Source organism: Salvelinus alpinus, chromosome 2 (assembly GCF_045679555.1).
Source record: "Salvelinus alpinus chromosome 2, SLU_Salpinus.1, whole genome shotgun sequence".
NCBI lineage: Eukaryota > Metazoa > Chordata > Actinopteri > Salmoniformes > Salmonidae > Salvelinus > Salvelinus alpinus.
In genome coordinates this window covers 30,707,692-30,720,581 of record NC_092087.1, presented here as the reverse complement: position 1 = coordinate 30,720,581, position 12,890 = coordinate 30,707,692, and the positions used below count along the sequence as shown (strand labels likewise).

The 12,890-nt window shown below is 42.7% G+C and overlaps 2 protein-coding genes across 2 annotated transcripts; one reads left to right on the top strand and one right to left on the bottom strand.

Moving 5' to 3' along the window:
- The first annotated feature begins 4,117 nt into the window (after positions 1–4,117).
- On the top strand, positions 4,118–8,891 carry akr7a3 (aldo-keto reductase family 7, member A3 (aflatoxin aldehyde reductase)). Its single transcript, XM_071374214.1, has 7 exons — positions 4,118–4,535; positions 4,851–5,038; positions 5,157–5,261; positions 6,049–6,145; positions 7,719–7,818; positions 7,964–8,093; positions 8,421–8,891. The coding sequence occupies exons 1-7, from the start codon at positions 4,181–4,183 to the stop codon at positions 8,577–8,579; spliced, it is 1,134 nt and encodes a 377-aa protein (XP_071230315.1). The 5' UTR covers positions 4,118–4,180; the 3' UTR covers positions 8,580–8,891.
- On the bottom strand, positions 8,829–11,127 carry LOC139558792 (mRNA turnover protein 4 homolog). Its single transcript, XM_071374226.1, has 8 exons — positions 10,977–11,127; positions 10,627–10,685; positions 10,409–10,512; positions 10,175–10,256; positions 10,018–10,085; positions 9,728–9,879; positions 9,497–9,573; positions 8,829–9,369 (listed from the first exon to the last, which is right to left on the bottom strand). The coding sequence occupies exons 1-8, from the start codon at positions 11,002–11,004 to the stop codon at positions 9,223–9,225; spliced, it is 717 nt and encodes a 238-aa protein (XP_071230327.1). The 5' UTR covers positions 11,005–11,127; the 3' UTR covers positions 8,829–9,222.
- Between the last annotated feature and the right edge of the window lie 1,763 nt (positions 11,128–12,890).

Here is a 12,890-nt window from a genome sequence, read left to right as displayed (position 1 = left end):
GGAGATTATCAGTGGTCTTGTATGTCTTCCATTTCCTAATAATTGCTCCCACAGTTGATTTCTTCAAACCAAGCTGCTTACCTATTGCAGATTCAGTCTTCCCAGCCTGGTGCAGGTCTACAATTTTGTTTCTGGTGTCCTTTGACAGCTCTTTGGTCTTGGCCATAGTGGAGTTTGGAGTGTGACTGTTTGAGGTTGTGGACAGGTGTCTTTTATACTGATAACAAGTTCAAACAGGTGTCATTAATACAGGTAACGAGTGGAGGACAGAGGAGCCTCTTAAAGAATAAGTTACAGATCTGTGAGAGCCAGAAATCTTGCTTGTTTGTAGGTGACCAAATACTTATTTTCCACCATAATTTGCAAATAAATTCATAAAAAATCCTACAATGTGATTTTCTGGATTTATTTTCTCATTTTGTCTGTCATAGTTGAAGTGTACCTATGATGAAAATTACAGGCCTCTCTCATCTTTTTAAGTGGGAGAACTTGCACAATTGATGGCTGACTAAATACTTTTTTGCCCCACTGTATGTGCAGATGAGGATGTGCAAGTAGAAATACTGGTGTGCAAAAGAGCAGAAAAACAAAAACAAATATGGGGATGAGGTAGGTTGTTGGTTGGATGGATGGGCAACATACAGATGGGCTGTGTACAGCTGCAGTGATCGGTAAGCTGCTCTGACAGCTGACACTTAAAGTTAGTGAGGGAGATATAAGTCTCCAACTTCAGTGATTTTTTAAATACGTTCCAGTCATTGGCAGCAGAGAACTGGAAGGAAAGGCGGCCAAAGTAGGTGTTGGCTTTGGGGATGACAAGTGAAATATACCTGCTGGAGCGCGTGCTACGGGTGGGTGCTGCTATGGTGACCAGTGAGCTGAGTTAAGGCGGAGCTATACCTAGCAAAGACTTATAGATGACCTGGAGCCAGTGGGTTTGGCGACGAATATGTAGCGACGACCAGCCAACCTGAGCATACAGGTCGCAGTGGTGGGTAGTATATGAGGCTTTGGTGACAAAACGGATGGCACTGTGATAGACTGCATCCAATTTTCTGAGTAGAGCGTTGGAGGCTAATTTGTAAATGACATCGCCGAAGTCAAGGATCGATAGGATAGTCAGTTTTACGAGGGTAAGTTTGGCAGCATGAGTGAAGGAGGCTTTGTTGCGAAATAGGAAGCCGATAATAGATTTAACTTTGGATTGGAGATGCTTAATGTGAGTCTGGAAGGAGAGTTTACAGTCTAGCCAGACACCTAGGTATTTATAGTTGTCCACATATTCTGAGTCAGAACCGTCCAGAGTAGTGATGCTAGTCGGACGGCTGGGTGCGGGCAGCGATCAGTTGAAGATCACACATTTGGTTTTTACTAGCATTTAAGAGCAGTTGGAGGCCTCAGAAGGAGTGTTGTATGGCGTTGAAGCTCGTATGGAGGTTTGTTAACACAGTGTCCAAAGAAGGACCAGATGTATACAGAATGGTGTCGTCTGCATAGAGGTGGATCAAAGAATCACCCGCAGCAAGAGCGACATCATTGATATATACAGAGAAAAGAGTCGGCCCGAGAATTGAATCCTGTGGCACCCAAATAGAGACTGCCAGAGGTTCGGACAACAGGCCCTTCGATTTGACACACTGAACTCTATCTGAGAAGTAGTTACTGAACCAGGCGAGGCAGTCATTAGAGAAACCAAGGCTGTTGAGTCTGCCGATAATAATACAGTAATTGACAGAGTCGAAAGCCTTGTAAATTGATGTGAATTGATGTGAGGGTCCCTTAGGCTACAATACAATTATGCCTATATTGTATGCCTATATTTGGCAGCAATGGCAGCAGGTAGATCAACAAGTAATTTCAGACATACAACATTACACTTCACACACATCTTAATGACATATCAGAACAGAGCAGTTTTCAATTCAGGGGCAATGTGTTATTGGTATCCACTGCTGCCTAATCCTACCCAAAGAGGAACCTATAGTTGCAATAGAGCAGCGAGAGAAGGGGGAGATATGCCACTTATGTGAGTTATGGAGGAAGACTACGGGTGGTCAAGCTGCACAGGTCAGTGTGCAGGGCAGAGCTGATGCTGCCTGTGGTCAGACGGGTCAAAGTTACTGCTGCTCTCCATCTAATCTAATGACCAAGGGCCCAGAGGGTCAATACTAGCCATGGTCTAATTACCACTGCAATGGGTGAAATGGTTACACACACAGGGACCATGGATTGTTCTGCAATAGTTAGGCCTACACATCATTTGAAGACTTTCTCCTGACATAATTGGCATTTTTGCAGGGGCATTTTAATTTGAAATAGCCTACCAAATGAAATATGAAAATAATAAGATTATTAGAACTTACTGTTTTAGTCATTGTGTTTCCATCTGTCTCACTGAGAGCTTGGAGTAAATAAATGTGTATGTGTGGGATTATCCCTCGTCTTGATACGGTGCTCTTATAGGCCGAATAGTTACGTACTGTCTTGTTAGTGCTGACTTCTGTTGACAAGGAAGTGACACAAGGGCACAGAGTATTCCATAGGCATAGGCCATGACTCTGCAAACATGCTGAAGTCCTCACATCAACATCAACATTAGAGGACTATGTGATTTATTTAGTAAACAGTGTAGCCCATTCAAATTACAGGTTTATAAGCTAGGAGAGAAGGCTCATGAGATGAATGTGGGAAAGTATGTGAGGGGTACAAGATGTGTTTCCCTAATAAAGGTGAAGCTGTAACACAGGATAGTTATAGGCCTACTATATTAAATATTTATTAAGGGTAGGCCTATAAGTAGTTTATACGCATTTAATTATTAGTTTATAGATAGTATTAAAATCTGTTAAACAGTAACACATTGGCTGAAATTGGTGCTTGTCATGTAAACTTGTTGCCTATGTTATATAAGCTATGTTGGTATTGTAGCAAATTTGGGGGGTAGCCCTGACCGGGACTCAAACCTGGGTCCAGCAACTGTCAAACTAACACCTTAACTGTTAAGGCAAGAGGTCCAAACCTCTTGACAAGGTCGCTAGGTGTTGGTTCTTCAGGATCGGTGTCCCGTCCTCGGGACGGTTGAGCTAACGTAGGCTAATGCGATTAGCATGAGGTTGTAAGTGACAAGACAATTTCCCAGTTTTGAACTTGAAAAGTTATTAATAAACCAATTAGGCACATCTGGGCAGTCTTGATACAAAATGGTGAACCGAAATGCAATGGTTCATTGGATCAGTCTAAAAGTTTGCACATACACTGCTGCCATCTAGTGGCCAAAATCGAAATTGTGCCTTGGTTGGAATAATACATTCTCTTTGCATTTCAAAGATGACGGTAAATATATTTTTTAAATGTTTGCTTTTTTCTTTGTACTATCTTTTACCAGATCTAATGTGTTATATTCTCCTATATTCCTTTGACATTTTCACAAACTTCAAAGTGTTTCCTTTCAAATGGTATCAAGAATATGCATATCCTTGCTTTAGGTCCTGAGCAACAGGCAGTTGATTTGGGTATGTCATTTTAGGCAAAAATTTGGAGGAAAAAGGGGCGGATCATTACCCCCTTCCTTCGGCAAAGGGTGTCCCCACACTTCTCTATAACAAGTCCCTCACATGTACACTCCTCTCTGAAGGAAGGGGGTAATGTAGCGACCTTAACGCAACACCTAGCAATCTTGTCAAGAGGTTCGGGCCTCCTGACGTAACGGTTAAGGTGCTTTAGCTTGACAGTCACTGGACCCATCCCACTTCTGACACCAATGTAGCGATTTTAAGGGGTAGCCCCGACCGAGACTCGACCCGGATCCAGCGACTGTCCATCACCTTTCGCCAAGAGGTCCGAACCGCTTGACGAGGTCGCTAGGTGTTGGGTTAAGGTCGCTACAGTATTTAGGGGGAAAATCTATTAAAGTCATTGATGGAGTTCTGAATTATACAATCTGTTGTAGTTTGCTGACATCATCTGGTTGAAATGAGAACTGCACTAGGGACCACGCTGTTCCTAGTGTAGGAATTCAAATTATTGATAGAAAGACTCCGAACCTGGAAATCTTTGTCGAACGGAGGTAACTGAACTCTTCATTGTACTTCCTGCTCCAATGGGAACCCGACTGTTTGTGACAGTCGGTTTCCCATTTTACGTACACGAAAGCGTTTTGCAACTTTGACACACTCCCCTAATGTCAGCTTGCCCGTCCTTTGCCCTGTGCTCAGCTGACACAACGCGGTTTATTATGCTTTGGGGAGCAAGAGTAGGCTTGTGTGTATTTCACCAAAGACTCGCTTCAGGATCCAAGTATTTACCGCCGATTGTTTATCATCGTCGCAACATGTCTTCGACCGGATCAACACAATTGAAACGCCCGATTTCACTACTGGGGTCGATGGCGTTTGGGGGGCGTGCTGACTCGGAGACAAGCACAAACATGGTGAAAGCCTACTTGGAGCGCGGCCACAACGATTTGGACACTGCCTTCATGTACACAGACGGACAGGCAGAAACTATCATTGGGGGAATGAATCTACCCAAAACGGGTAACGAACACAGCTTTAATAGCCTACTGTCTAGTATACTAACATTGAAAACAAAAGTAACATTATAATCTGAGTATGCTATGTTGTACCACTGCCGCAAGTGTTTTTATTTCACCAGATTTCATGCATACTAGTAGTAACAGTAACTGTAGTTACATCGGTGAGTGCATTAACAACTGGTGCATAAAGTGTGCCCAGATAACAAACTGCGATGTTACAAACCACTGCTACATTACCAGTATGACTTCTTACACATGTTCTATGACCCGATTGGATCTTATCAGCCATGTTTGTGTTTATTGCCTGTATCTACAGTGAGCATTGCCACCAAGGCCAACCCCTGGGAAGGAAAGACCCTGAAACCAGAGAGTGTGCGTTCCCAGCTGGACACCTCTCTGAAGAGACTGCGTACACAGTGTGTGGACCTCTTCTACCTCCATGCTCCAGACCATCAGAACCCCATCCAGGACACACTGCAGGCCTGCCATGAGCTCTACAAAGAGGTACCGATCCGGAGGGCAACTCTCCTCACACCCACCCCGTAATACAGGCACCTAAAGCATATTTCACACCACCTGGCTCTTTTGTAGACATCTAATTTATTGCTATGTTGGTTTTCAGGGGAAATTTAAGGAGCTTGGCTTATCAAACTATGCTGCATGGGAAGTGGCTGAAATCTTTACCATCTGCCGACACAACAACTGGATTCTTCCCACTGTTTATCAGGTAACACACACAGGAAGTCTGCATCTGTCACATACCACACTGCCTTCATTCAAAATACATCATATTATTAAATAGTAACTAACTTCTGAATGCTGTTTATCCTTTTCTTTTTTGACACCACACTCCAAAAAGCAAGTTTTGTCTAATCATGATTATTGTCCAGTCGTGTGCTCCAGTGCTGCAAGGAAAGACCTAGTTAAGCTGCAGCTGGCCCAGAACAGAGTGGCACGTCTTGCTCGTCATTGTAATCAGAGGGCTGATATAAATACTATGCATACCAGTCTCTCTTGGCTAAGAGTTGAGGAGACTGACTGCATCACTTTTTATAAGAAACATTGTGTTGAAAATCCCAAATTGTTTGCATAGTCAACTTACACACAGCTCTGACAAACACACTTACCCCACCAGACATGCCACCAGGGGTCTTTTCACAGTCCCCAAATCCAGTACAAATTCAAGAAAGCGTAGTATTGTAGAGCCATTATTGCATGGAACTCCGTTCCATCTCATATTGCTCAAATAAACAGCACACCTGGTTTCAAAACACAGATAAAGCAACACCTCACGGCACAATGCCTCTCCCCTATTTGACCTAGATAGTTTGTGTATGTATTGATATGTAGGCTACTTGTACCTTAAAAAAAGTATTCTATCCTTGAGCTGTTCTTGTCTATTAATGTTCTGTATTATGTCATGTTTTGTGTGGACCCCAGGAAGAGTAGCTGCTGATTTTGCAACAGCTAATGGGGATCCTAATAAAATACCAAATAACTGTGCCTTTCTGTAGGGAATGTACAATGCCACCACACGACAGGTGGAGACAGAACTGCTACCATGTCTGAGATACTACAGCATCAGATTCTATGCATACAACCCTCTAGCAGGTACTGTGCATCTAAACTCAGCAAAAAAAAGAAACGTCCCCTTTTCAGGAACCTGTTTTTCAAAGATAAGTCGTAAAAATCCAAATAACTTTACAGATCTTCATTGTAAAGGGTTTAAACACTGTTTCCCATGCTTGTTCTATGAACCATAATTAATGAACATGCACCTGTGGAACGGTCGTTAAGACGCTAACAGCTTACAGACGGTAGGCAATTAAGGTCACAGTTATGAAAACTCAGAACACTAAAGAGGCCTTTCTACTGACTCTGAAAAACACCAAAAGAAAGATGCCCAGGGTCCCTGCTCATCTGCGTGAACGTGCCTTAGGCATGCTGCAAGGAGGCATGAGGACTGCAGATGTGGCCAGGGCAATAAATTGCAATGTCCATACTGTGAGACGCCTAAGACAGCGCTACAGGGAGACAGGACGGACAGCTGATCGTCGTAGCAGTGGCAGACCACGTGTAACAACACCTGCACAGGATCGGTACATCCGAACATCACATCTGCAGGACAGGTACAGGATGGCAACAACTGCCCGAGTTACACCAGGAACTCACATTCCCTCCATCGGTGCTCAGACTGTCCACAATAGGCTGAACTGAGGGCTTGTAGACCTGTTGTAAGGCAGTTCCTCACCAGACATCACCAGCAACACCGTCGCCTATGGGCACCAACCCACCGTTGCTGGACCAGACAGGACTGGCAAAAAGTGCTCTTCACTGACGAGTCATGGTTTTGTCTCACCAGGGGTGATGGTCGGATTTGCGTTTATCGATGAAGGAATGAGCGTTACACCGAGGCCTGTACTCTTGAGCGGGATCGATTTGGCGGTGGAGGGTCCATCATGGTTTGGGGTGGTGTGTCACAGCATCATCGGACTGAGCTTGTCATTGCAGGCAATCTCAACGCTGTGCATTATAGGGAAGACATCCTCCTCCCTCATGTGGTACCCTTCCTGCAGGCTCATCCTGACATGACCCTCCAGCATGACAATGCCACCAGCCATACTGCTCGTTCTCTGTGTGATTTCCTGCAAGACAGGAATGTCAGTGTTCTGCCATGGCCAGCGAAGAGCCCGGATCTCAATCCCATCGAGCACATCTGGGACCTGTTGGATTGGAGGGTGAGGGCTAGGGCCATTCCCCCCAGAAATGTCAGGGAACTTGCAGGTGCCTTGGTGGAAGAGTGGGGTAACATCTCACAGCAAGAACTGGCAAATCTGGCGCAGTCCATGAAATGCACAGCAGCACTTAATGTAGCTGGTGGCCACACCAGATACTGTTACTTTTGACACCCCCTCTAACAGAAATGGAATAATGTGTCCCTGAACAGTCACATGTCTGTGAAACTTGTTCAGTTTATGTCTCAGTTGTTGAATCTTATGTTCATACAAATATTTACACATGTTAAGTTTGCTGAAAATAAATGCAGTTGACAGTGTGAGGATGTTTCTTTTTTTGCTGAGTTTATAACACCTCTAAAATGGCAAGATATTGAGGATCATAAAACATCTCAATGTCTAGTGTGAGAACTTGGTTTAACATTCACTCTGTTCTTCTGTGCAACCAGGGGGCCTTCTCACAGGGAAGTACCATTATCAGGACAAAGAAGGTTCTCAGCCTTCAGGACGTTTCTTTGGTAACAACTGGGCTGGTGCTTACAGAGACAGGTGAGATAACAGAATAAAATATTATTATTAATTAACTAGTATGGTCACAGTAGTTACTCACAATAAAAACATGATTTGTCCAGATTACCTTTACACTAGATACAATTAAACATTACATTTGGATGATTTATGTGTTGTGTGTCAGGTACTGGAAGGAGAGCCACTTCCAGGCGATAGACCTTGTTCAGAATGCCATGGAGACAGCGTATGGCTCAAACAAACCCTCCATGACATCTGCTGCTCTACGCTGGATGTACCACCACTCCCACCTCAAGGTAACCGACCACATTCAATAATGAACAGGGACAACTCACTATCAGCTAGGTCACTTTGGCTGCATTTACATAGGCAGCCTAATTCAGACCTTTTTCCAGTAATTGACTAATTCCACTAATCAGATCAGCTCTTTTGCCATAATTGGGCAAAATATCAGAATTGGGCTGCCTGTAAAAACAGTCAATGATTACAAATCAAATTTCTTTACAATGTGAAAAGGAACATTTCACTCAATGTCAGCAGTGCTATTTAAACAATCTTCATAAGTGTATGTAGTGTTAATTGTTGGGTCCTCTTGTACCCGGGCTTTGTATCCACTGTTCCAGGGTGATTTGGGAGATGGTGTAATCATTGGGATGTCCAGTATGGATCAGCTAGAGCAAAACCTTTCTGCCTCTGAGGGGCCTCTGGATGAGCGTGTGGTGGAGGCATTCAAACATGCCTGGGACCTGGTGGCCCACGAGTGCCCCAATTACTTCCGCTAGATGGCTCCTCAACAACCCTGGCTAGTCTAGAGCCCACATCTGATCGACTATGTCCACTGACTGTTGCCTTTTTACCAAATGTGCCGTATACAGTTAGCTAATTAACATGTACAGTGAGATGTAGGTTTTATAAATAAGTCAGTTTGGTTATCAGATCGATGCTTTAGCAAAATTACAAAAAAAGTGCAGATTATGATTTTGGTCCTATTATATCACTTCATGTAAATTCAATGAATCAATTGAGGGTAGTTGTGTTTTCAGGAAACTTTTTCTGGTGGCTGTCTTGGCTTTAATAAACTGGGGAGCAATTGGGACAGTATTTTTTTTCTCCTTAATGATATATCTGCCATGGCCAAAGCATTTGATGAACGTTGTGGGTCACGATTTTACAGCCTAGCTTAAAGATATACTTCGCATTAACAATTCCAACTTTCTTTTGTGGGATGTTTTATAGGACAACCCAGCATACTGTAGGTTGGTACTGTTGTATTTGAGTGGACCAATAAAAATGTATAAAGCACAAAATGTATATACAATTCCATGGGTAACATTGCAATTAGGAAACACTTAGAGTACTTTGTTTTGACGTCACCTAAAAAAAAGGCACAGTATTAAAAACATTAAGTCTGAGAAGTCCATTGCTCTATCCAGATTCATTCCCTTCTTCCTCTTTGTCATCGTTATCCTGCATGGCCTCTTCCTCAGCTAGCTTCTCAAAGTCGCTCGTTTCAGAGTTCCACATGCACTGGATCTGCACTCTGAATTCAGCCATCTCAATCCCAAAGAGTTTCTATGTTATGGAAAATAAGTTAATTTGATTAGATAAGCCATTTATAGGACCATCTAGCAACTGGACTTGCAAAATGTCTCATAGGCTTATCAGAAGGTGTAGCCTGGGGGAACACTTTAGAACTCACCAGAATACGGGCCTGTTCAGGGGTTAGTGTGTCTCCCTCTTTGCACACTTCATGGTCTTTCAGTAGCGTCACCACTCCTACGACAAAACAATGGGGTATAAGCCAACAATTGCAACATGTATTCCTTCTTTGGAATGAATCAAAAGATCAGAAGTTGAAGTTTGTATCAGAAGCATCCTATCATTACAGACTTAGGAAAGCGTTCTCTGAACATCAGAGACATGTTCTCACCTTTCTTGAGTGCTGTGGGGAGTCCCAACTGTCTTAGCTGTGGCTCCATGGAGTGAGGGAACTGTTCCAGGGGTCCTTCATCAAGTGTTATGGCCATCCCTGCCTTGTTTCCTGCTCGTGCAAAATCTATCTCTTTGAACTGGCTGAAATACCTGAAGAACATTTATCAAGAGAAAAACTTATATGAAACTACCACAGAGGACAAGGAATCAGCCGCAGCACTGGATCGTCACAGAAAAGGACTCAAGCTAATGATTGTACATTTTTAATGGAAGTATTGATCTACTTACTCTTGTACCTCTTCTTTGGTTTTATTTGTGAATAACACACCCACTTCTCCTCTCAGAAACCTGCTGACCTACAAAATAAGCAGGCCGACATTAATTGAACCCCTTGCAAAGTGTCATTGTGCAATTTGACCCTCACTTTATCACAGATTTGACATACCTTGTGCAAATTGTCTTTGTACTCGCTTGTTGATCCTTTACCTATAGCGATCATCATCACTTTGTTTTTGCCAAAAAAGAATCTGTGAAAGTGAAGAAAAACCTTAGTCAAACTGGCTAGTCAGCTACATGTATTTATGCACATAACACGTAGGTGTCTGACCATTTGATTTGTCTTAATAATGAGAACCAGACTGCATAGACTAGTGTGTTGAGTGTTCATGTGTGTTCTTACCGACTGTGTTTCCAGGCTGTCCTGATGTCTTTCAATTTGTTGTTCCTCATGTTTGCCACAGAGAAGATGAACAGGTGCTTGTACATATCCACACATTTCCGCAACTATAATGTTACGGACATACAGATACAGACTATTAGTCAAAGAGTTTTAGCTGGATATCATTGTCAGACAGGAAACAACTAGCTAACTAGGATTGAATGGTCAGAAATAGTTACCTCTTCTATTAAGTTCTGTTTTGTTTCCAGACCCTTCTTGGCTGTTTTTGTTAGTGAAACTGAGAAGTGAAAAAGGCACACAATAAGGGTTAATACCTACAGGACAACAAAAAATGTTCAGCAATAGCTATATTTGCAAACATAACCTGCTTGCTAGCTAGCGAATAGCTTATGGTGCTAGCTAGTTACAGTATGTAGTTAGCTAGCTAGCGGCCTCCTCTTTCACCTCTTGATGCAATACATCCCCTGCAAATGCTATAGTAGTGAACTGCTATCTCAAGTAATGCATTCAGCCAAACTATACTTAATATACTTTTCATCTACTGGATGAATCTGACATAAAAACCTACTTTTCTTGTCTCTCTTTGACTTTGGCATGGTTCTCGCGTTGTAGAACAAGACCTAGTGAGGAAAAGGACTCCACGTGTTTCTGTCTACTGAATATAGCTGTCCAAAATATGCCTGACAATAATTCACTATTCACTTGCATTTTCTGAGCTAATTTTCTGTCGCATCATTGAATTTAAATGAGATATTGAGTTTGATAATAGGAATACATTATTTAATCATCTGTAGAAAAATGTGCTTTACAGACATGTCTCTTTTCCCCCCAGCAGATGGAACCCTGCAAACATAAGAGGGCACAAATAGGTGTATTAACAAGGCAATCTTAATAAAGCCATTAGAACTTAGTATTGTGTGACAGAAATAATGATTTCCTTCTTTATTCTATGGAGTTTTCTGTTGAGTGTCAATAATGTAGCTACATCTTTGCATAATTCATGTTGTGCAATGACAGCAAAATTGACAGCAGTGTCCCTTGAGTGAGATGTCTGTGGCATGTGCATCTCTGAAATGTGATTCAATGTAGGATAGTTAATCAATGTGTACTGCTTTAACAAACAAATGGATACCGTGAATAGAACCATCTATGTGCGTGTTGCCTGCTGGCTTTGTGTAATAATTCTCTATGCCAGATGAGTTTATGTGTTATGTTATCTGTGAACCTGAAGTGAGAAATGCAGTAGCAAGAGGTGAAATCCCACATAGACAAATTACAGCCATATCCACAAAGCGTCTCAGGGTAGGAGTGCTGATCCAGGTCAGGACCAGTTTTTCACTTTTAGATTATAATGAATATGAATATATGGACAGATCCTATATTACACCTAAGTGCAAATGTTGTTAATTTACTACAGCTCAGAATGCAACAGCACAGTCCCCTCCAAGCTTATCACCAAGCTCAGGACTGGAACTGAACACCTCCCTCTGCAATTGCATCTTGGACATCCTGACGGGCCGCCCCCAGTTGGTGAGGGTAGGCAACAACACATCCGCCATGCTGACCTCAACACAGGGGCCCCTCATGGGAGCGTGCTTAGTCCCCTCCTGTTCTCCCTGTTCACCGCTCACGACTCCAACACAATCATTAAGTTTGCTCATGACATGATGGTGATAGGCCTGATCACCGGCGACGATGACACAGTCTATAGGTCAAGGGGTCAGTGACCTGGTAGTGTGGTGCCAGGACAACAACCTCACCCTTAACGTCAGCAAGACAAAGAAGCTGATCGTGGACTACAGAGAGCCGAGCAAAGCCCCATCCACATTGATGGGCTGTGTGACTCATCACATACGCTGCTGCTACTTTTTATTATCTACTGTATCCTGTTGCCTAGTCATTTTACCCCTTACTATATGCACATATCTACCTCAATTATCTCGTAGCCCTGCGCATCGACTCTGTACTGGTACCCTGTACTGGTACCAACAAATATGAGGGAAAATACAGTTCCCCAAAATTGAATGATGGACAAATTATCCCTAGAATTAGACTAGGCTACCTTGAACAAAAATGTAGCCTAGTCTAATTCTAGGGATAATTTATCCATCATTAAATTTTGGGGAACTGTATTTTCCCTCATATTTCTGCATTTTGGGCTTCAGAGCTCCCAGTCAACCTCTGCACAAAACACAAATTGTTCAACCTTAAAATGAAGCAAAACAATATCACCTTAAAAAAAAAATGACAGCGTGATAGATGGCCATCAAATTATCAAAGCCATAAAGTTTGGTGTATTTGAGAGCACCAGCTGTTCCGGATGACTGTGTGATCTCGCTTTCCATAGACAATGTGAGTAAGACCTTTAATTAAACAGGTTAATATTCGCAGACCGAATACCAGGACTCTAATATTTGAACAAAAACGTTTTGTTCAAGGTAGCCTAGTCTAATTCTATGGATAATTTTTGTTCAATGTAGCC

What these genes read in the sequence shown, in the direction of transcription:
- LOC139558792 (XM_071374226.1), bottom strand. Translation starts at nt 11,004, where the DNA reads ATGCCAAAGTCAAAGAGAGACAAGAAAA. An exon ending in ACAAAGACAATTTGCACAAG is followed by an intron (nt 10,086 to 10,174) that starts GTATGTCAAATC and finishes CTTATTTTGTAG; the next exon opens with GTCAGCAGGTTTCTGAGAGG. An exon ending in ACCAAAGAAGAGGTACAAGA is followed by an intron (nt 9,880 to 10,017) that starts GTAAGTAGATCA and finishes AATGTTCTTCAG; the next exon opens with GTATTTCAGCCAGTTCAAAG.
- akr7a3 (XM_071374214.1), top strand. Translation starts at nt 4,181, where the DNA reads ATGTCAGCTTGCCCGTCCTTTGCCCTGTGCTCAGCTGACACAACGCGG. An exon ending in GCTGGTGCTTACAGAGACAG is followed by an intron (nt 7,819 to 7,963) that starts GTGAGATAACAG and finishes GTTGTGTGTCAG; the next exon opens with GTACTGGAAGGAGAGCCACT. An exon ending in ACCACCACTCCCACCTCAAG is followed by an intron (nt 8,094 to 8,420) that starts GTAACCGACCAC and finishes CCACTGTTCCAG; the next exon opens with GGTGATTTGGGAGATGGTGT.